General features: G+C 41.7%; 1 protein-coding gene across 1 annotated transcript in view; it reads right to left on the bottom strand.

Annotated features, from left to right (window-relative positions):
* SLC22A3 (solute carrier family 22 member 3) overlaps positions 1 to 24455 on the bottom strand; it is an 88826-nt gene that overhangs the window by 9157 nt on the left and 55214 nt on the right. The window contains exons 6-8 of the mRNA XM_030853002.3: positions 8265 to 8362; positions 7931 to 8145; positions 615 to 723 (exon numbers count right to left, since the gene is read on the bottom strand). Of these exons, the coding sequence (XP_030708862.1) occupies positions 615 to 723; positions 7931 to 8145; positions 8265 to 8362 (422 nt within the window). The remainder of the gene's footprint in view (positions 1 to 614; positions 724 to 7930; positions 8146 to 8264; positions 8363 to 24455) is intronic.

The following is a 24455-nucleotide window of genomic DNA, read 5'->3' as shown; positions in this document are numbered from 1 at the left end:
TTCTCCTCTCTCATACCCTAAGCGCATCACTTCCAACCTGCACCAGTTCACATCTGGCTAAAAGCTGAGTCACAGTGAGGCTAGTTGGGGGCGGGGGCGGGTCTACAGTATTGGTGGAGATCAATCTTCCATCAGCGGCTCACTCCCCAGCCTGCTCTGTGGCGCTTATGTGTCTCCCTGGCACCCCAGACTGGCAGTAAGGTGTGCTCAGGAATATTCCCCCAAGAAAGGAGGCCCATCTGCACTAGCTATGCACATTGTTTCATCTTGTCCTTCAACAACCGGCTGTGGAGTGTGGTCAGAACAGAGGCTGTAGCCTTTACACAGAGCGCTGCTGACGAAGGAAGATGTAACCCATGACGCAAGCACGCTACCCAGATTTTCTGATTTCAGGTCTAGTGCCTTTCCACAAACCCCCAACTGTGTATGAAGATATTGATGATAATAATGCAAAAAGAAGCTACAACTCAAAGCTTAGCTTTTCCATGGGCTGAATCCAGCCCAGGCTAATAGGTCGCCAAGCTAAGAAAACTATTTCATAGTTTTTAAGTCAACTTCAAACATGCGGCTGCAGAATTACTTAGGAGAAACCACGATACAGATGTTGGAATTACCGTAATGTTGTTGGGTACAATTCTGAATTTACCAAATAAACAATTTCAAAGGCCATGGTTATGCCTAATCTTCCCAGGGTAGCAACAATGGTCCTCAACCAGGGTATTCCTGCAAAAACAGAAAATTTGGAAGGGTCTGCTTTCAATACAATTTTACAAAACAACAAAGGGCATTTGCTTAGTGTTCTCCCGGCCGTAAATCTGCTAATTTTAAGTGCAAATGATAGATATCTCCTAATATTGTAGCCCAAATTCAACAACAACAGCAACTGGGAGGACAGCTAGTATTTAGTGCACCAGCTGCCTTCCTGAGCAGGGTTGGGTTACAGAAATACAAGTCAAGGCGTTTGTTGAGAAGCCACTACCTTGAGAACAACGTTCCAAGCAGTGCTTTCCTAGAGGGCCTGAGCACACTGGCCTTCTGTCTGGAAGGTAGTCTCTGCCTGTGCCCTTGAAAACCATCACAGCAGTCTGACGCCCATTTGTCCTCTTTCTGTTCATACCCCTTAGTGATGACACACAGAATCACTGTTCCCAACAGACCAGGAAAAATCTGGACCTGAAACTGACTTTGGTTTCTAAAGCGCAGCACGGCTTCGAGAACTGAGATCTCCGGGAGGAGACATCTCTGCTGTGCGTCATCACGAGGGCGTATGTCTTTCCTTATTTCCCTCATCCCAGGTCTTTCTACTTTGCCTATGAAATCATCCAGAAGGAGCCAGATTCTTTAATACTGATTTGTTCATTCATTTAAAAATGAACTGTTTTAGGGCTGCTTTGGTTACATGAGGAAACACTCCTTTCCTCCATAGTAACTAGTGGGAAATGCCAAATGTTCTCTACTAAATATTTTCTTTCTTTTGTGCTTTAAGGGAAGAAGGCATAAACCATTTTTGCTCTAAAAAGTCAGGGCTCTAAATTTCTGAAAAGTTGTACAGTTGATGCCATCCTTTTTTTTTAAATTGAAGTATAGTTGGTTTACAATGTTGTGTTAGTTTCTTCAGTTATACATATATATACATTCTTTTTCATATTCTTTTCCATTATGGTTTATCACAGGATGTTGAATGTAGTTCCCTGTGCTATACAGTAGGACCTTGTTGTTTATCCATCGTCTATATAATAGTTTGCATCTGCTAACCCCCAAATCCCACTCCATCCCTCCCCCTCCAACATAAGTCTGTTCTCTATGTCTGTGAGTGTGTTTCTGTCTCGTAGATAAGTTTGTTTGTGTTGTATTTTAGATTATACATATAAGTGATATCATATGGTATTTGTCTTTCTCTGTCTAACTTACTTCACTTAGTAGGATAATCTCTAGGTCCATCCATGTTGCTGAAAATGGCCTTACTTCATTCTTTTTTATGGCTGAGTAATATTCCATCGTATGCATATACCACATCTTCTTTATCTATTCATCTGTTGATGGACATGTAGATTGTTTCCACATCTTGACTACTGTGAATAGTGCTGCTATGAACATAGGGGTGTATGTATCTTTTTGAACAAAAGTTTTGTCTGAATATATACCTAGGAGTGGGACTGCAGGATCATACGGTAACAGGAACCTCATACTGTTTTCCATAGTGGCTGCATCAACTTACATTCCCACCAATAGTGTAGGAGGCTTCCCTTTTCTCCACACCTCCTCCAGCATTTGTTATTTGTAGACGTTTTAATGATGGCCTTTCTGACGGGTGTGAGGCGGTATCTCATTGCATCAATAGTTTTGATTTTATGCCATCCTTTCTTAGTAGACTTGGGTGAGGACATATGACCGCGTGAACAGCAGCTTATCTACTCTCCAAAGCAAAGCCAAGGGCGTTCAGCATATGCCTGACTTCCATCTTTGAAAAGGAAACCTTCTCCCTTTATACTCATATTTATTTATGCTTGCTCAGCACTAAATGGTCCTCTTGTCTTTTAGAATTATCACGCTTTCCTGAATATATAATTTTTTAGTAGAAAAGTAGGCATGAATGAGGAGGACGGGAGAAAGGATGAAGCTCAGTAGATTTACGTGTTTTTTTTTTTTTTTTTGCTGCACCACACAGCATGCAAGATCTTAGTTCCCTAACCAGGGATCGAACCCGTGCCCCTTGCAGTGGAAACGAGGAGCCCTAACCACTGGACCGCCAGGGAATTCCCCTTCTGTGTGTTCTCTTTAGAGAATATTCAACCAATAAAAAAGCTAAAACTCATTAAATAAAACAGTTGCCTAGGAGGGCAAGCAAAGAAAAAGAGGGTTCCAGAATCCAGATTGTTGCTGGGAGGCTCCAGTTTGCTATATGTTGATTGCAAACTGGCCGGGGACGTCCTGGTGTCCTTGATGTTTTTCCCAGCTGAGGACACCTGCAGTACTCCCATTAACGTCACACCAGGGACTGAACAACAGCAGAGTCGTGCTGATGCACTGGGCCCGCCATCTGCTCTGGCCCAGTTGTAAACAAGTGTTTTATTTAGCCTTTACTTTTTCATTAAGGCCAGGGAGGGGGACTAGGAAATGCATTCCACCCCCTCCTTCAGCGAGCAGGTGGTGCGGTGCCAGATGCTGGGGAACGTAAGTGGCAACTGGCGCTCAGATTCCCTGGGTCCCGGCCTGACCAGGCAACCTCTCGCTGCTCTCAGACTGCTGAGAAGAACGCTGTTGGCTCCCGTGGAAAGAATTTGATTACCCAGGTTAGGTTCTTAAGCTATAGTTTTTTCTACTGAATCACGACAGCTCTACAAGTGAGTCCCACTGACAACTTCCGTGACAATTTAAGTTTATAACTGACTGCGGAAAAACAAACACAAACAAAAACCAAGAAACCAAATTAAAACACACACACACACACCCTCCCCCCTCCATGAGAAATGTATGTGGTTAGCTCCATGAGTACAGATAAATAGCTAGTGAATTCAGTAAAACGTTAAGAAAATGCTGTCAGGTTTTCTCAAGGCCCTCAACTCTTTCTAAGAAGTAAAGGCCAGTATCTAACTGCACTGGGACAGAGATTTTGTTGAAATGTGTAACAAAAGAGAAGTCCCAAAGGCACTGCACTGCTCATTTTAACTAAAGGGTAAAATGAAAACAGTTCATAGGAGGTGTAAGTTATGTATGACTATTACGTATGCACATAAAAACTTCTGATTATCCCCGGAATATGCTAAGTTCACCCTGGAGCGGCAACAGACATCTTTCCGGTAGCAATGGCAGAAAACAACAAGTTAAGAATGAGGATTGAAACTGAAACTACCTCCCATGAGCTCCTGAGAACACAGAGAAAGAAAGTCCCTCTGATGGGGATTTGGTCAAGCTGGTAGAGATTACTGAGAATAATACCTCAATTTTTGAAGAAAGGATGCAGGATTTTAAACCAACACAATTTTACATCTCCTCTGAATGCACCATCTGCTCTGAGTTCTGAAATAAAATGTAGTGAAAATTCCTAGTAAGTAAGATAAACAGACTTACTTTTTACTTAAAGAGAAAAGTCCAAGACAACTTTTTCATTTCAAAAAGACCCAAACTGCCGAGTGTGCAGCCATCTTGAATAAAGTCAAATTAAAGATGGCAGGTGAGTATGGATTTCGAAAGCTCTTTATTTTTCAGGCTTTAATTAGAGTTAAAAAACTGGGGTCAGAAACAGTGAGTCTTAGATGAGGATACAGCCTGAAAGCCTTTCTTTTCCAGAAGTTCATTCTTCAGACCATGAAAAGTCATGCTTAGTGGATGGAAAGTTGGTTAAACCGTTTTCTCTGAGATAAGTTTAGAGCTGATTCCCCTAGAAGGCTACTCAGTATTCTCTTCAGGGGCAGTCATCCTGGTGATGATGTCAAGAAAGGCTGAGAGGAAAAGTCTTTCTAATGTTAATTCAACAGCCCAAGTAACCAAGTCCCAAAGTTCCCTTAAGTGGAAGTAAGGATGTCAACTCAAGCAAGAAACCTCTGCTAATATTTGGTATTCACACACAGCATTAGGGATTTTTTTTTTCAGTGTTCTTTTTTTTTTTTAACATCTTTATTGGGGTATAATTGCTTTACAATGGTGTGTTAGTTTCTGCTTTATAACAAAGTGAATCAGTTATACATATACATATGTTCCCATATCTCTTCCCTCTTGCGTCTCCCAGCATTAGGGATTTGAACTTATTCTTAGCAGTCAATTATGACCAGCGTGTGACTATAAAAGCGGCCGAATCTGCAGAATATACAAATAAAAATGTATCCAGAATAAGAGCAATTCATTTTCAATGTTGCTAAGAACAATTCTAAGGCTTAAATTGGGAAATTCTGTCTACAAAATAAAACTGATCGGACCAAACAGAAAAATCTATTCTTTGCCTTATATTTTCTAATATATGAGAGTGTTCTCTATAAAATAGCTTGATTCTCACCCCCTTAGTTACTTCAATATTGGTTTGGACATATGATCTTCAATGATTTCTGGGATCATGCTGAATGCAACACACATTAAAGTCATCCCAGTCAGTCTAAGGCCAGAGAAGATCTTCTGGGGAAAGTTACGTAATGGAAAGATGGGCCACACTTCAGTCATTAATCTTTCTCTCCACTTTCCTAACTTCATATGCAGTGAATACGTAATTAATATTTGATTCCTGTTCCAGATGCAATGAGAACAGATGACGTTGTCTTAGGGAACTACATTTAAAAATTAAACTTAAAACGAAAAAGTGCCAAAGTAAAACAGAAAGAACAGTGAAGTCTCCAATGTTCCTGATCTGTCACCTTCTACTAAATTGTGCATAATTCCCGAGGACAGAAATTATGTCTGTCTTGTTCACTGCACTACCTCTATTCTTAGTTTACTGGCAGAAATTAATAGACACTAAATAGATGCGCATTGGCCAATAGCTTCCCCAGCTCTTATAATGTGTTAACTCAATGTGGTAGGTTAAATAGTGTTCCCCAAAACCAGAACCTCAGAATGTGACCTTATTTCAAAATAGGGTCTTTGCAGATATAATGGTTAAGTTAAGGCACAGAGATGCAGAGAAGGTCATGTGAAGATGGAGGCGGAGATTGGAATGATGTCAAGGAATGCCAAGGATGGCTGGCAACCACCAGAAGCTAGGAAGAGGCAGGGAAGGATCCTCACCTAGAGCCTTCAGAGAGAGCATGGCCTGGCCCACACCTGGATTTCAGACTCCCAGGCTCCAGGTGTGTGAGAGAATAAACTTCTGTGTTGCGAGCCACCCAGTTTGTGGCACTTTGTTACAGCGGCGCTAGGAAACTAACACGCTCAAGAAAAATGAGATAAATGTAAACAGTCAGTTGTTTATCATCAACCATTCCAGTATGACAGGACTTCACATCTTTTTTCCACCCTTCTCTTCTGAAGATGGGCATTTCTGTAATTTTATTTAAATAGGTAGGGTCTATCTGATGTTTTGGGATTTCATAAATCCTTATTTAATTAATAAACTCATCTGTAAACGTCTGTTTCGACTTCCACAGTATTATCAGTTCTTCCCTGATCCGCAGAGGATCCGCAAAGGAAAAGGCAGCTTCTCTTGTGCTGACACAAAGAACTAACAGGGACTCCAGCTCTGCCAGCCACCTCCCACCCCACACCTCCTGAAATGCTGAAATAATAGATCTGCTCTAAAACACGCGTTCCCTGGGAGTTTGAAAGGCTTCCTCTGTCCAGTGCCCGCTGTGTTCTGAGGCAGAGATAACCGGCTTTCCATTAACAGTGTATTTGGAGTCACTGACAACCTCTGTACCATACACCGGTCATCAAACGCCCCCCTCCCCATTTAACTCTGAAACATCTCTGAAATCACTGTCTCCCATTCAGGCCCGACTGCCACGACCTTGATTCCTGCTCTCAGCCTCTCTCCTCCTCATTGCCATTGTCCAAACTGCAACAGCCACTTGGAGGCCACCTGTCCTCCACCTGAAGCTCACAAGACCACGCCCAAGCTCTTGGCTCGGCCTTGGCTGTGAGGCCGTCTCCACTGGTGACAGATGATCCCTCAGCCTCCTTGCCAGGATATTCCTGTGATAACAAAGAACGTTTGGTTCCCGAACCATCGAAGGTGGTGCGTACTTCTGAGAACCATGCTTTCCTTTGCAAAATCACTCCTAGCCTTCCCCTCTGTCGGGCACATTTCTCTTCCTTCTTCATACGTGCCTAGTTTTCACCTCTGGGAAGCTTCTCCTGACTAGCCCCATGGATTCATCACTTCTTGCACCTTTTTTCTCCTATTTCTAAATCTTGTAAATCATTCTATTAGTTCATTTATCACAGTTTGCTGTGAGAGCATTGAAGTGTCTATATTCCTCACTAGGTTGTCAACCTTTTGAAGTCAAGACGTGTTTTCCTTCCCTTTGCAACCTCAGTGTTTCACATGGGATTGGCCACGTGGAAGAAATGTGAAACAGGGTCAATGATATCACAAAATTAAGTTGGATAAAGGTGATCAAAAATAAACGACATGAATTCCACTCCTGGGTCTATATCCAAGAAAAAACCAAAAACACTAATTTGAAAGGATACATGTACCCCTATGTCCACAGCAGTGTTTTTACAATAGCCAAGAAGCAACCTAACTGTGCATCAACAGATAAATGGATAAAGATGTGGTATATATATATATATACATATACACACAATGGAATACTACTCAGCCATAAAAAAGAATGGAATTTTGCCATTTGCAGCAACATGGATGGACTTGGAGGGCATTATGCTAAGTGAAATATGATATCACTTATCTGTGGAATCTAAAAAATACAAAAAACTAGTGAACATGACAAAAAAGAGGCAGACTCACAGATATAGAGAACAAACTAGTGGGTTACCACTGGGGAGAGGAAGCGGGGACGGGCAACATAGGGGTAGGGGATTAAGAGGTACAAACTATTAGGTATAAAGTAATCTACAAGGATATATTGTACAACACGGGGAATACAGCCAGTATTTTATAATAACTATAGATGGAGTATAACCTTTAAAAATTATGAATCGCTATATTGTACACCTGAAACTTATAGTATTGTACATCAACTATACTTCAATTAAAATTTTTTAAAAAGTAGACTACATCACTCCAAGCTAGATTTCTCACATCTATTTCATCCATAAATGAACTGAGAAATGGAGAAAACAGAAAAATCTATAGAACCAATCTTTTATACTCAAAGTAGTTAGGCTGGTTAGGCAGAAAACAGAGTGACATCACTAGAGCACGACTGGCACTACGATCTTGATGCCATGGTCCATTTTCTAAAGACAAGTTCTCCATTCTTGATTATTTTAAGATTTTTTTCAAGTTCTTGGCTGCCAAACAGACTTAGGGGACAATTACCTTCTGGTAAGAACGCGGTGACAAGACATGCCACTCCTGCCACTATATTGCTTGCCGCAAAGGGTAGGCGCCGACCAAAACGCTCAATGGTTAGTAAGATCAAGAGGGCTCCTGGCAGTTCCACAACTCCCGAGATGAAAAAGTCGATATAGAGGTTGCCTCCTGTAATTCCCAGGCGCATGACAAGTCCTTGATAAACCACAGCACTTGTGAACCTGGAGCAACATTGAAAGACAAGGGAGAACAAGTAAGAGATAACTTCAACCTGATCTGAAGGACGGGATGCATTGTAAATTTGACACAAGGTTTTGAATCCATCACAAGTCAAACTTACCAAGCAAACATAAGTATAAGTGTGCACTTCCTCATTTGGGGAGTTCTCACCAGATCTAAAAAGGATGGATTACTAACTTCCTCATCTGTAACAGTGATCTATATAAGATAGAAGCAGATTTCAGTAGCAATATACAGCAAGAGACATCTGCATATTATAGATTTGTCATTGACCAGATTCAAAGCTACCAGATGATCTTACTGAACAGACCAGGGTCTTTCGTTATTACATCTTAAAACCTGAGAATAAGAAGTCTGATCCTCTAGCCTTTGTAAGAGGTCAAGTTCACCAAGATGTACTTGCTGCATTGAGACTCTATTCTTACGGTAATACCAGCGGCACCATGTGCTCTGAGTAAACAAGGATGAGAGGTGTGTTCTGAAGTACAATACACTTGTGCATTTATTAAATTGGAGAAAATAAGCATAAGACTGGTGAGAGCAGTTCCAAACAAGTTCCTTTATCCATTAAATCCTCAAACCTTAAGTTGCCAAATAAGCTAGAATAACGGTAAGTTCCCGAACAAGCGTGGCACCAAAGGTATCTTTTTGCTTCTGTCCATTTACTGGAATCCGGCATCTTTTTGATCCAGGAAAATTCAGCTCGGCTCTATCTGGCCATCCAAGAAGTTGGTCTTTTCTTTAATTCGATTAAACCAATATTGCTGTTTGCCTCCTATGTATAAGGCACTGTAAGGGAAACAAAGCTGGACATACCCACTGCTTCTAGTCCTGTGTGCCAAAGGGATCATAACTCAGTCCCCTTGAAGTGACCACTGTTTCACGTTTCCATGCACTTGCATATTCTGTTACTTCTGCTTGAAGAGTCCTTACACCTCCCCAGTCCTGATGTCCCTGCCACTGGGAGGTCTTGGGAACTGACGATCCCCAGTGTGTGCCTCTACTTACCAGACTTCTATCATAGCCCATACGCAACTGCATGCCTTTACGGGTCTACTTATTTTTCTCCCTGCATGAGCTCTGGAGGTCTTGGAGGGCACCAAGCAAAGTGCTTGGTGTTCAGCCAGTGTTTGGGTGACGACTGAATGTTGCGACAGGAAGTCAAATGCCATGGCCACGTCTGTTCCCTCAGACTATAGCCCTCGGTCTTTGTCCTTCTGTTAAGTGAGAACCCTGGCTAGCAAAAACAGGACCCTCACTGTCTGTTTACTCAACTCCAGATCCGGTCCAGAATGACTGAAAATCTAGGCAACTTTTCCCCAAGACTTTGAGTCAAAAGTCCCTCTACCAGCAGTCATAGGAATTTGACTTAAATTCACGCGGAGAGTACAATACCTTGTCAATCACCTGTTCTAAACATTACGCTCAACAGGTCAACCAAAGCTGCATATCTGCTGCCTATGCTTGCCCCAAGGAAAGGCACACACACAGAAAAAGACTGAAAAATGGATGTCTTTAGATCACTTTCTTTTCCTAAGTCTTTCCAGTACTGTATTTCTTCTATACCAAGACACACACTCTTCACAGCTGAAAAATCTCAAAATTAGGACGTGTCCTACAACTCGGCTGATAAGAAAGCAATGTGCCCAGTTTCAATAGCATGGTTTTTCTTACTGAGTGTTGCATAAAATGATGATGTGTCTCAAAATTAATAGTATCTAGGGATCAATGAAGCAATATTAGTAGTTACCATAGCAACGCCAGTAGAAAACTGCTAACTGATTCCACCATCCATTCTTTTCATCTCCCTTTTGATAACAGAACCCATGGAATTTTAGTTGGGGGCATGGCAGCCTAGCTAAAGTCATATCTTCTAGCCTCTCTTTCAACCACGGGTGGCCCAGTGACTAAGATCTCAGCAATGAGGTGGGAGCAGAAGCCACGTGTACAAGCTCTGTGCCCCATCCTTTAAAAAGGAAATGGCTTGCTCTTCATTCACTGTCTTCCCTTCCTGAAGGATGGAAGAAGACAATGCTGGTGAAATGGCTTTGATTATACAACCTATTGCAGGCGAAGATGGAGAAACAAGATAAATGGAACCTGGGTCCTAGAGGACCTCATGGAACAGAGCTGCCTTAAGCGCCGAGCTACTCAACGCTGGGTGGGCATGTTAAAGAAAAAGAAACTTTTCTCTCTTTTGTCACTGTATTTTTGCGGTGTTTCAGCAGCAAGTCGACCTGTACTGTCACTAATACAGTCCTTATTAAAATGTTCCCTGAGCTAATCCTCGAAATTCTAAGACCCCTACCTTCACCTTTGCTGCTCCAAAAATAAAGCAGAAATACCGTAAGTGAAAGAACTTAGTCTATCACAATACAGTTGGCTCTTCACACCCACAGGTTTTGCATCTGTGGATTCAACCAACCGTGGGACCTGTGACTGGTTGAATGAGTGGATGCAGAACACGTGGACACAGAGCATCAACTGAGACCCATTCTATGCAAGGGCCTTGAGCATCCGAGGATTTTGGTATCTGCAGAGGGTTGTGGAACCAATATTCCACAGATACCAAGGGATGACTGTATATTATTACATGGTAGGTCATCAAAATGTTTTTCACAATTAGTTTCTATATATTGCCCACATTAAAATGGCTAACTTCTATGGAGTGTGCAATATTTCTTAGATTCTGGGCTAAGTACTTGACATGAATTATTTCATTTAATTCTCATCAAGACTCTCTAAAGTTAGTACTTTTGTTGATCCTATTTTATAGACAAGAAAAACAAGGTTTAAGACACTAAGGATTCATTAGAAGGAAGGTGGCTAAGCTAGGATTTGAAATCGAGGAAGTTGATGGAGAGCCTCTGTTCTTAATCCTCTCACTGCATTGCTGACTGTATAAAAAGCTTTTTATTCCAGAAAATCTCTTTGTAGTTGACGGTGACTTCTGTATAATTTTAAAGAAGGATATTATGCACTTGACCAAGTATTTAATCTTTAGTTAAAACACTGTTTTATGGAAAAGTTGGCCTTGATTAAAATAATTTAGATTTTGAGGACCTTTAAATTCAAGATTAAAACCACTCATCATATGAGAGCCATTTTCCTCCATGAATGTATCACTAATTCCAGTGATTCTCATCTTTTCACTTAGGGTTTTTCCACAACTTAGACCTGGGTCATGTTCATCTCAGACTGTTCTCTTCTCTCCAGGGAGAGCCGACAGCTCTGCTCACGTACACACATGTACATCACTGTTCACTCAGAGCACACAGATAGGGACGATCCTTTCTTTTCAAAAGCAATATTCAAAACAATTTATTATGGACTCTCTTTTATTTCCTCTTCAATCTTCTTATTTTCTGCCTATAGCCATGACTCGTATGTCTTAGATAAGACTGAACAAATTACTTTCATTCTGGTCCATCCAACGTCAACACCCCAGAGTTTAAGGGAACTCAAACTTCACATATTTCAAGATCTCTAGTCAATTCAGATAGATAATTTGACACTTAAACACCTTTGTAGATTTTTCAGCTCTTCATGGTTCTTAACTCTTTCTAACTCATAAAATAAATATCTCTTGCTCTGTAGATGTCACTTTTTCCTGAGCAGGTCTCCAGGCTAGTTAAGTTACTACATGACCACAGAATTATGACATGTTAAATTTTGACAAGACCATAGAGCTCTGATGGTCTAACCCAGCAAACTTTTTCTGCAAAGGGCCAGATAGTAAGTACTTTTGGTTGTGTGAGCTATCAGGTCTCTGCTGCAACTACTTAACCGTGCCACTGCTCTGTGAAAGCAGCCATAAGTGGATATATAAATGGATGGCTGTGGCTGGATTCCAATAAAATTTTATTTACAGAACAGGCAGCAAGCCAGGTCTGGCCTGCAGGCGGCAGACTGCCAACCTCTGAACTGGAGGGTTAGTGCTGGGCGAACTTATACAGGTACTGTTATTTCCATTACAGGGAAGAAGAAGTTTAGGCACAGGAAAGCTAAGTAGTTAACCCAACAAAGACAGACAAGGAGTAGTTGAACCAGGAAGTTGCTACCTGAGTCTGTATTGCTCACCATTATGCTGTACTGTGTCTGCAGAGTATAATATTTATTTTATTGTTTAAAAGTATGCTTGTATCATATCATTAATGGTTCTCAGAGATAGTGGGATTAAGGTGGTTTTTACTTTCTTCTTTTGGGCTATAAATATTCTCTTAAAATTAAGATTTGGGGCTTCCCTGGTGGCGCAGTGGTTGAGAATCTGCCTGCTAATGCAGGGGAGACGGATTCGAGCCTTGGTCTGGGAGGATCCCACATGCCGCAGAGCAACTAGCCCCGTGAGCCATGACTACTGAGCCTGCGCGTCTGGAGCCTGTGCTCCGCAACAAGAGAGGCCACGATAGTGAGAGGCCCGCGCACCACAATGAAGAGTGGCCCCCGCTTGCCAAAACTAGAGAAAGCCCTCGCACAGAAACGAAGACCCAACACAGCAAAAATTAATTAAGTAATTAATAAACTCCTACCCCCAACATCTTAAAAAAAAAAAGAAAGAAAGGATATCCTAAGTACACTCAGCAAAAGTTAACCGTTGAATCTGGGTAATAGGGGTATAGAAAATATTTCATTATTAAAAAAAAATTAAAATTTAAACCTACATTACTTTTGCAGCAAGAAAAGATAACTCACTTTTAAAGCAATGGATTTAAATTAGACATTATGCACCTTTTTTTGTCGTTGACTCAGTATCACTCTCCCTTTCTTTTTCTTAGTAGAACCCCCCCACTACACCATCCCCCCCCCACACACACATACTTCATCAATTCGTGTTGTCAGGGAAGCTGACTCTGTGTCCAACTGTAGGCGGATGTCTGATCATCTGAGGGTAATTCTATCCTTTATGTCAGTGACTGGGCACATGACCCATTCTGAACCAATGAGGGATAGACATGTGATCGAATTTGAACCAATGAGAAAAAGGGCTTCTGGGAAAGTCCTTCATTGCCTTTAAGACAGAGGCATCCGAGGAATCTTCTCTCTCTCCCCTCAGGGAATTAATGAGGAAAGAGTGGGCTCAAATAGATCTTAGCAGCCATCCTACCCCCAGGAGAGAAGCCGAGTGGAGGGTGGAGGAGGGGAGGAAACCATGGCTCAGTGTGGAGACCAAGGTCTAAACAACCCTGGACGCTGTTCTATCTCAAGAATCCCAGATCCAGGAGCCTGGAGCTGTGCTCACTGTCTAAGCCCATGTAGGTTGGTTTTCTGTTACTTGTTGTCAAAAGCAGAATTATCTGGAGAATTCAGTCCAGAACAATGCTTTTGCATAACAACTGAATACTTTAGGCAAAATAATTTTGCATTAAAGAATGAAAATCATTGTTTCACTACTCAAATTTACTCCATAAAAATATTTAGTATTAGTCTTCATTTCAAACTTTTAACATTTATTAGAATCAAGCAGTCACATGATCTCTGCTTTTCCTAAGCACAAGTTCAATGCCTAGTATATATCCTACACCAACAGAATATGAAGTGTTGATAGCAACTGAAGGTAATCGAGACCATAAAACCAATTTTCCCCATTCAGTAAATGAAAGGATTAATAGTGCTTCCAAGCAAGTATTTTGCCAGTTTAAGAACAAATCCAGCTGGTCTTTGATTTACTAACACGCTCTCTACAGTGACGCAGATATTCTGAAAGATGACCCACTTTCTGGGTGTCCAAAGACCTTGAGAGACTACAAGCCGTATCTTGGATGGAATTCATCCAGGAAAGTCTTGGCAACTCCTGTGTAGTAACTGTTGCAGCTCTATTCTTTTACAACAACTTCTAGCTCTATATTTTTAAATTAAATCATGCTTATTTTCTATTGCCAAAGCGTTACCAGATTTTGCATAGCCTGAGTCAGATACAAAAGAATAGAAATGCTATGTCAGGTTATTATAGATAGATAGATTTTTAAATTTGCTTTACTGAAATATAATTTATGTCCAGTAGACTTCAGCAATTTTAAGTTACATTTCAATGAATTTTGGCAAATGTGTGGAGTCATATAACCACCGCTGCCATCATGATGTGGAATATCTCCATCGCCCCCAAAAGTTTCCTCCTGTCTCTTTGCAGTCAATTCCCTGCCCCCAGCTTTGGCCCCTGGCAAACCCTCATCTCCGTTTTGTCATTACAGTTTGCCTTTCTAGAATTTCATATAAATGGAACCATGCACAATGTTATCTTTCGTATCTAGCTTGGCATTGTATTTTGTCACACATTTATCCATCTAAGTGGTGTCTGCCTGCTTTCATTAGGAGCAAAGGAAGATGGGAAATGCTCCTGGCAACATCTGTCTGTTTGGAGTCTTGTTACCTAGTAATGACACTCGTTGAAAAAGGGGTGGCTCACAGGTAAACTGTACATGCTGGTGCCCCGACACTCATTTACTGAACTAATGGCTATTTGCTCTATTTGACTCTTAAGTGTCTTTTAATTCTGCCAAGACTTTTGTTTTACATCAACAATGATGTTAAAAGCATACTTTAGTCATCTTTTTTTGATTAGTTCAGCTCTATTTACAATTCTTTCTGGTGCCTTTCTGAAACACTTTTTGAAGTTGACATTTTAATTTAAATTGCCAAGAAAGAGAAAGACATTGTAAATAACAATGTTATAAATATGGTGTTCAGAGCTCTCCTGGCATGGGATTGGTTTCTGGTCAACAAACAAACTTCTTGTTACCCAAGGGGAAAGGCAGGGAGGGATAAATTAGGAGATTGGGATTAACATATATACACTACTATGTATATAAAATAGATAACCAACAAGGACCTACTGTATAGCACAGGGAACTATACTCAATATTTTGTAATAACTTATAAGAGCAAAGAATCTGAAAACAAAAAAGGTACATGTGTATGTAAAACTGAATCACTTTGCTGTACACCTGAAACTAACACGACATTGTACAGCAACTATATTTCAATACAAAATAATTTTTTTAAAAAAGAGAGAGACGACCAGCCAGGGTCAAGCCAGAGCTGTTGTATTTTAGTCGGAACATTTTCTTACCCACGCATTATTTAAACTCTCATCAGTAGCATATGAATAGCACATACACCTCACCTCAACTTACATAGCAGAGGGTGAAAGATTTCCACAGTCCTCAGTAACAGCAAACTGCCTGTCAATGCCACCAACGCGAAACTGTCACAACCCCAAACTCTCATCCTCCAATGAACTTTTGTTCAAAATGCCCCTCCCCAATTTCTTCCCAGAACCTAATTGAAGCTAACCTTCCCTTTGTCTCCTCAGACTGGGCTAAGGATTGCCATAGTTTGCGTGTCCCAAAATGTAATTCCTCTGCTATTCCCGAGTAAATTCATTTTTGCTAAATAACAATGACCGTTAATTTTGTTTAAGGTCAGCAATACATGCGCCTGGCACACAGTGAGTGCTCAGAAATGGAGGCGGTTGACACTAATATTATTTTTACAACATTTCAGAGATATTTTACTTCCAGACGATAATTCACTTGGCACTTTCAAGAATCTTTTCAGTTAGTAAACTGTACCTTATACTACAATGCACTAAGTGGGGAGATTCTTTTCAAGGTACTCCTACATGAATCCCCTTGTAAAGACAACTGTCATTGTGCCTTTTTTAAAAAAAGGAATGGATTTCTTTTTTATTAGATTTTCTTAAGTTTACCAGGTATATTAAATGTTCACCTGGCACTGTTGATCTCCCAGGCCTTAGACAGGGTAATTTCTCACAAATGTGAACACAAGTAAATGACGCTTGGAGAACCCTGTTGCTCAAAGTGTGGTCCGTGAGTCCACAGTGTGGTCACCAGGGAGCTTGTTAAAGATGCCCTACCTCAGATCAGAATCTGCATATTAACAACCTTCCTGGAGACTCGGGTGAGAAGCCCAGATGGTCCACGAAGTCCTGCCTCACCTGCTGACTCCTAGCATTTATTCTTCTTGGCCAAGACAGAACACGAGTCCCCCGTGTTTAGGTGGAAGAACCCAGCTGATCAGTAGGGTCTGGCGCCGGCAGGGGAGGGAACAGCATCAGGTGGCTGCATTTCCAGCTTGCAGTTTCACCTGCTTGATCTCAGTGGGTGGATTTTTCAACAGTTGTCATATTTCACAAGGAAAGGCGAAGCCACTGATGAGAAGGGGAATTCATCTCTTCTTGAACCTAACACTGACTTAGTAAGTGTTGTCACAAATTCCCAACATGCTTTGTTCTCTAGAACCTTTTACCCTCTAAGAAGTCTGTGTGAACAAAATATTACTTGAGGATTCGGCGTTCACTGATTTGGAGGACCAGGAGTTGTGCTCAAAGTTCAACCACCTATATAGGTCGTTTCTAGAAGCATCAGGAGCTGGAGAGCTTGGGTGAGGCCAGGGGGAAGTGCACGGTGACTGCTGTGGTACACCAATCCCCGCCGCCGCCGCTGCCTCACGGACACCCCCATCAGTCAGATGAAGGCCAGAACCAGAAGGTCCAGGAGTAAATGTTTAACGTCATAGAACACTGGCCGGCTTCTAGGTGGCAATAATGCTGCCTGGCAAACATAAAAGAGAATCTGCGAAATTACCCACAGTGGCTTGAAAAATCTTAAAAACCTCATTATACTTTAAAACAAGAGTAGATAAAGTATTCACCATACAGAGTTCATATGGTAAAGCAAAGCTCATAATCAAAATGATAATCAGTATTCGACGCTTATTAAAATAGTTAAAACCAAATTCCAGACACTTAGACCAGCGCTGTCCAATAAAACTGTAGGGTCATCTACGTCAGTTTAAATTTTCTAGTAGCAACATTGAAAAGGTAAAAAGAGGCAAAATTAATTTTAAGACTATGTTGCATTTGATCCAATCTATCCCCAGTACAATCATTTCAACATGTAATCAATGTGCAATTACTGATGAGATAGTTGATGTGTTTACATCACACTCAATCTTTGAAATCCACGGTGCAGCTCTCACATCACACCTCCGTGTAGACCAGCCACGTTTCAGGGCTCCACTGCCACATGTGGCTGGTGGTCCCTGTATTGGACTTTGGGCTCAGCCAGCTCTTTCGTGAGGACGCTCTGCTGAGGAGATACTTATTCCGAGAGATTGCGTCTGGCCCGGGAGGGAGTGAGTCCCCCTCCCATCCCACGACTGGGCTCGCTCCCTGGAACAGCAAAAGTGCATCTTTCTAGAGTTCCCCAGGGATCCAAAGTGCAGCCTTAACATCAGCAAAGGTTGATGGCTTGCAGCTGTGGGTCACATGGTGGAACACTGGTTCATTTCTTAAAAACAAATCTGCGAGGATTTGGGGGAGGAGAGGTGTTAAAGCACGTGACGGAGAGAGGGAAAAACAGATGGCATTCTCAGTTCTAAAACTCTAATCCTAAAGACTCAGAACTTGGCAGGGGTCGGACACCAAAATTTGATGTGAGTGGATGGGATTAAACATGTCATTGAACTCCCCAGTGGCACCAATAAATGTCACTGATTGCTGCTGAAACAGAAAAGTTCTAAATATCAAATGATAAAGGATGTCCAAAAAAATAATCAAGGGGATATGATGTACAGTCTGATGACTATAGCTAATTATACCGTACTGCATATTTGAAAGTTGCTACGTGACCAAATCTTCAAAGTTCTCATCACAAGAAAAAAATGTATTAAGCATGTATGGTGATGGTCTTAACTAGACTCACTGCGGTGATCACTCTGCAATACACCAAACACCAAATTATTATGTTGTACACCTATAACTAATATAATGTCATTTTATCTCAATAAAAAACTCCAAGAATTATAAATTTAAAAGAAGAATGTCCAGTGTCTTAAACCATAGGAACATGTCTAGATACACAAATTTTTACTTCTAAATAGGTAAATTGAGTATCTGTAAGTAACTAGTTAGCCAAGGATTTTTCTAGAGAGGAGAAAGCTAGTGTGAAATAAAACAAACCATCTGCTGTGTCACAAATAAAAGCCAAACCACATCTCCACCCATCCGCATTCTTATCATCATTTCTTTTCCTAGCTTTTCCAGGGCTTCAGGTGTTTGCAGGATTCCAGCCAAAGTGCAACTTCGCCCAGTACGATTCTTGGCAGGTGTCTTTCTGCCTGGGCCTGGAGCATGAGGCACTACCACCCTGTCTCTGGGTTGCCAGCCCTTTCCACGCAGGCCAACGACAGCCAGGCCAACCCAGGGCGACATCAGCTCCATCGCACAAGTGCTCCCAGCCGTGGTGACAGGGCGCGTCCAGGATGGTATTCTCAGAGCGCCCTCGGGTTGGGTCAGCTGCCTCCTGCGTTCCTGTGGGTCTTCTTCTCCGGGACTGGCTCCCTCTCCTGTTTTCCTTCGTCCAGCTCTTACCAGCCTCTCAGCAAGCCGGCAGTGGTCCTGGCGTCCTCTCTGGTGTTCGCCATCAGCTAGGTTCACAGGCATCTTTTCAGGGTGTTTTCTCTAAATCCCTGTGCTGAGCTGGCCCTGCCTGTTGGCTGTGACTGAGGAGAGGCCTGGCTGCCCTTCCTTGTCCTCTATTTAACATGTGCTCCTAGAGTTGTGGTGCCTTGGGTACCATCTTCTTTCTGCTCTCACAATGCCCCAAAGTCGTGGTTTCTCTGAGAAATGGGTCATCATAGTTCCTGTTTTTCAGTAAGAACTTTTGAAATTGTGTTTACACTTTGACCAAAGTATTTTTTTTAACCAGTTGTGAAGGCGAAAGTTACTTTGTAGTAATCATTTGCATTCAAAAGCATGTATCTTCCTAAGTCAGTGTTTCTCAAACTGAATTCTGTATTCTTAATTTTGTTTTTCTTTTAAAAGAGATCTATGGTGGTGCTCATCTCACGAGCGCTGTTTGCCAAAAATGTTTTTGTTTCCTCTCCTCCCTCCCCAGCCCATCACAGGGACGTGATAGGATTGCAGTGCTTGGTCCTGCGTGATTGAGTGGGGCCCCCTCCCCAGATGTGCCAAGGAGTTGTGAGCATTTAATTGCTGAAGCAAGACCCTCTAGAACTCCCCCTTTTCTGCGATGGTCCAGGCAGTGGCTGCTAGGACAGCCTAGATTAAAGAGTGAGGACTCTGTGACAAGGAGAGGAGGCCCCAGTGAATCCACGTGGCACAGACAGGAGTTAATCTTCTGTGGGTTTTATTTATTTTTAAAATTTTATTTACTTATTTATTTTTTTGGCTGCGTCGGGCTTCACTGCTACCCCGGCTTTCTCTAGTTGTGGCCAGCGGGGGGCTACTCTTCGTTGCAGTGCGCAAGCTTCTCATTGCGGTGGCTTCTCTTGTTGCAGGGCACAGGCTCCAGGCACGTGGGCTCAGTAGTTGTGGCACATGGGCTCAGTAGACCTGGCTCATGGGCTCTAGAGCGCAGGCTCAGTAGTTGTGGCGCCCGGGGTTAGTTGCACCGTGGCACGTGGGATCTTCCCGGACCAGGGCTTGAACCTGTGTCCCCTGCATTGGCAGGCGGATTCTTAACCACTGCGCCTCCAGGGAAGTCCCTCTTTTGTGGTTTTAATCTACAGAGATCTGGGGAGTGTTTGTTACATGCACACCTGGCTTATCCTGAATGATAAAGAGTCCATAGATTTCTCAAGTTTACAAAAAAGCCCTCTGGTCTATACCCTCTTCTTCATAGGAATTTATTATGCTAAGTATTATATTTCTATTTTGAAGTAATTAAACTAAGACTTCAACTTAAATTGGGGGAAATTGCAATTTTCATGAAATTTTGTTTGCTTCTTATAAATAATAAGTCTTTTTGATAAAATCCACCTTTAAAACTCCTAAAAAGGAATGAGGATTATTTCTACTGCTTTTTCAATCAACAGGCACTAATTAGTTTATCACTGAAATAAATCATAAAACTAACACAGAAGCAGAGGGAGCCCTGGGTAGACCTGCTGTCCCATTGAAAGTTTGTGACTAAGAGCTTACGCCACTGCCCAGGGAATGGAACAGTTAACAAGTCCCATTTGAGCCCCCAAGTACACTTAATGAAGGTGTTGGTGGGTCTGAAAATCATGATCTCGTTCTACACTGATGAAGTATGTTCATACGCTGTCACCTCCTTTTGAGAGGTATGCAGAGCAGGCATCATTCTCCCAGAGACAATCCTCATTTTTTAAAGAAATACTTGAGTATCTTGGGGGGACATTATATCCCTTCTGCTTTTGCATGACTGATGTTCCGGCTTTGAAGAGTATTTCTCCTTCATTTCAGTGATGGGCAGTTAGATAGCGAAGTCCAGAATCAGAAAGTGTGTTTTAGAGGATAAGTATTGATATTTGGGCATTTGCTAACAAACGTGTGTTTATCTTTTAAGGCCAAGAGTGTGAACATGATTGTCTGCTGGTTGTATATGAATCTGAGGTCTAAGTGATCTGGTTCATTATCTGGTTCACGTATCTCCAGCCACATGGAGCTTCACAGGTGTGGGACATTCATTGATAACGCTGGCAAGGCGCCTGCATCTTAGCCCCGATCTGAAGCCCAGGAGCACATAGATAAGTTACGAGTTGTTGGGTTCCTTAAAAATAGTAGACAGGTTTTAGGCTGTAAACTAATTTAGACTCAGAAATGGGAACTTAATAAATGATGCTTCGCTTATTAGCTGGTGCTCAGAAAACCAGCTCAGTACTGAGACCAATAAAGGTGGATCCTTGTTTCACAGAGGCATTGAGGGAGCAGGGCAGGTGGATTCAGGCCTGAATGTGACGGAGCCATAAGCTAATAGGAGAACGTCTGTGGCCTTTGGGTACAGAAGATTTCTTAAACAAAACCCAGAAAACAATCAATAGGTGAAAACACACTGATCTGACTGTATCAAATCAATTAAGGATTTAGAATTTTTGGTCAATGAAACAAAAAATAGGCAAAGTTAATGGGTAGCTAAAACATTGAGGGAAGCATACTCGCAATGTCTAAAACCAACAACAGGGTAAAGTTTAGAATATAAAAGGCAATCCTATAAATAGAAGGGGACAAATCCAATCCAATAAGTCCAACAAATCCAGAAAATTCCATACACGTGGGCAAGGATATGGCAAGGCAATCCACAGAGGAGAAACACAAATAACAAAGCAATACGCACGAAGATGTGCTGAGCCTCACTGGTAACCAGAGACGTGCAACCTAAAACACTCAGGAGGCTGGCCAAATTAGAAAATTGGAAAGTACCAAACGTGTACATGGGCAAACAGGACACTCAATGGGTGTACACAGAAAGCAATGCGGCATTATTTAGGGCACTAAACTTGCATGCATCCCAGGACCCGGTTGTTCCACTTCTAGGCATTATACTCCACGGGAAACCTCTCAAATGTCCAAAGGGACATGTATGAGAAAAGGGAACCCTCCTACACTGTTGGTGGGAATGTAAATTGATACAGCCACCATGGAGAACAGTATGGAGGTTCCTCAAAAACTAAAAATAGAGTTGCCATAAGATCCAGCAATCCCACTCCTGGGTATATGTTCAAAGAAAACTCTAATTCAAAAAGATACATGCACCCCAATGTTCATAACAGCACTATTTACAATAGCCAAGACACGGAAGCAACCTAAATGTCCATCGACAGACGAATGGATAAAGAAGATGTGGTACATATATGCAATGGAATATTGCTCAGCTGAAAAAAAGAATGAAATAATGCCATTTGCAGCAACATGGATGAACCTAGAGATGATCATACTAAGTGAAGTAAGTCAGACAGAGAAAGACAAATACCATATGCTATCATTATATGTGGAATCTAAAATATGACACAAACAAACTTATCTACGAAACAGAAACAGACTCACAGACATAGAGAACAGAACTGTGGTTGCCAAGGGGCAGGGGTTAGGAGGGATGGGTTAGGAGTTTGGAACTAGCAGATGCAAACTATTATATAGAGAATGGATAAACAAAGGGGACATGTATGGAAACATTTATCAGGATGACTGGAGGCAGCCCAGGTTTGGAGGACGGAGATGTCAAATACAGCAGAAGGTACTGACGAAAACCACGCAGCACTCACGTGTGGGCAACACAGGGAGACCTTTAAAACATTGCTCCATGAAAAGGTAAGAAATGAGACAAGATCTAGAGCAGCACAACGCCATTTATGTCACCTAAACCCACACATACCACAAGCTCTGGTTTATAAGGGCACATCAATATCAAAGGGCATACCTCAAGCACATTCAATTGGGGACCTGTTGAGGGCAGAGTGGGGAGAGTGGAGGAAGGGAAAATCAAATCGACCAAACAGGAGAGGGGCCTGCACAGCCCAACGATGGCTGTACCACGCGCAGAGAGACAGGCTTAACTCAACTCTGCGCTCAAAGAAAAATGACGGTCACCCAAACCACCTGCTACAGAGCTACTTAGAGGTCAGCTTGGAACTTCCTCTGCTTTCAGTGCTTCCAGGCTTGCCAACTATTCAAATTTTGCCTTACTTCTGAACCTCAGAAAGCCCTTAGTTTCATGTTTATGTACGTGCATTGGGGAAAGCTGAGAAATTTTCCAAAGAAAGTCAAGTCCAGCTGAACAGCTAAAAGAGCAGTTGACACGCACCCCAATATATATCGTAGTCCTTGGTGAGTTCTAGAATTTGCAAGCTTCTCCCTTCTCTATTTCTTGATTTACAAAATATTTTTCTGCATACAGTTACTTATTGTTCATTGGCATGTACTTTATTGTTCAGGCAGAACTACAGAGAGGGATGAGATGCTTTTAAGTGCAAGCCACGAGTGGGTGGTACACACCATGCCTGGAATTCTGACTCTGGAGGTTTTTGATAGTGAAGCCTGTTCAGTCTCATGGCTTCACTCTGGACCACAGTGACGTGTATTAATGTTATACTGCATTCACTCTCTACTCTAACTTTGAAATGTGACTTGCTTTATTATATTCCAAGAAACACATAGGTGAGTTTCCAGCCTTAACAGATGTACTAACTGAGACCCAATTAGAATACCCTTCTGTAGACAATGCCATCAAAATTAAAACACACTGATACGGTTTCCAAACTCTACACTTGAGATTTAAGCTTTCTTCAGCTTTAAATGAGAGGAAAAATTTATATTTAGTTGTATTAAACTTATCTATATGATGACACTGAGTATATTTGAATAGGTAAGGAACTATCAGAGGGGGGACCTGAAAACAGCTCAAAAAAAAAGAAAGAAGACCAACCATAGAGAATTAGAGAAAATGTAAGGCACCTTGAATGCCTGTTGGGAGGCATTTTTGAAAGTGACTATTGCACAGAGGTTGTTTAAAACTAGATGTTTTGAACCCAGTGCTCTGTAACTATTTGCTGAATAAATGGGTGAACAAATGAAGATGAATTCCTGCTACGGTGTGTGTCCGTTTGTGGGACAACCTCATGTCAATTACATTTAAATGGTTTTTCTAAATATGTGGTGACCAAATAAAATATTCTCTGATTCAGTGAAAAATATTTTCAGTGCAGTAACTAATAATCAACTTGAACTTTACAGGCCGGTTGTTTTTAGACAACCAAGTGTACCACATAGTTTACAGAACTGTGGGAAGGACACTACATGGCATGGAGCCCATGTTTCACTCACTTGCCATCCAATCTGTCCCCTGCTAATTTTAGATCAGCCTGTATAAATACAGCATGTTAACGGTTATGAATTGCAGAGTGAATACTTGAATTGTCTTCGGTAAGATTTGTCCGCGTCAGGTTTCAAAGAGAAGTATTTAAGCCTGGAGACTCCACTAGTGATCAACACATGCGGCAAGTACTTAATCTCTATCGTTCTTGGGGCCATAGAAATAATCGTGCTGAGTATTCATTCAGTAAGCCTTCCTCAGTCTTCCTCAAGATCTAAACTGTTAGTGGTGTGTTGGCTCTGAAACCTAAACAAGGAAGAAAACAAGGACCCACCTTTGAGACACAGTAAGACAATTGTACACCAAGTTGCTCAACTCTCGCTACTTCAGAGGAAGAACTTGTCCTTAAGGTCAGTGAAAGAGCAGAATATAATGAACTTGAGTTTATTTTATTGAATTTAAAAAAACTGAACAAATCTCGGAAGTTGTCGAGAATTCTGTTTATCAGGACTCTGTGGGGTCCTTCAGCTTCTTCTGAGAACGTCATTTAACTTGAACTCTGAGAGCTCAGGGAACAGCTGTCCAGCTGATGGAAACTAACCCTGTTTGTGCTTACTGATCATTGACTCTTGTCCTAATTGAGTATGAGATCTTCTGGCACATGATAGGAATTGTGCTTTTAATTCTGTTCATTGAGA

This window comes from Globicephala melas, chromosome 14, assembly GCF_963455315.2.
Source record: "Globicephala melas chromosome 14, mGloMel1.2, whole genome shotgun sequence".
Taxonomy (NCBI): Eukaryota; Metazoa; Chordata; class Mammalia; order Artiodactyla; family Delphinidae; genus Globicephala; species Globicephala melas.
This window is presented reverse-complemented; position numbering and strand designations above follow the sequence as displayed.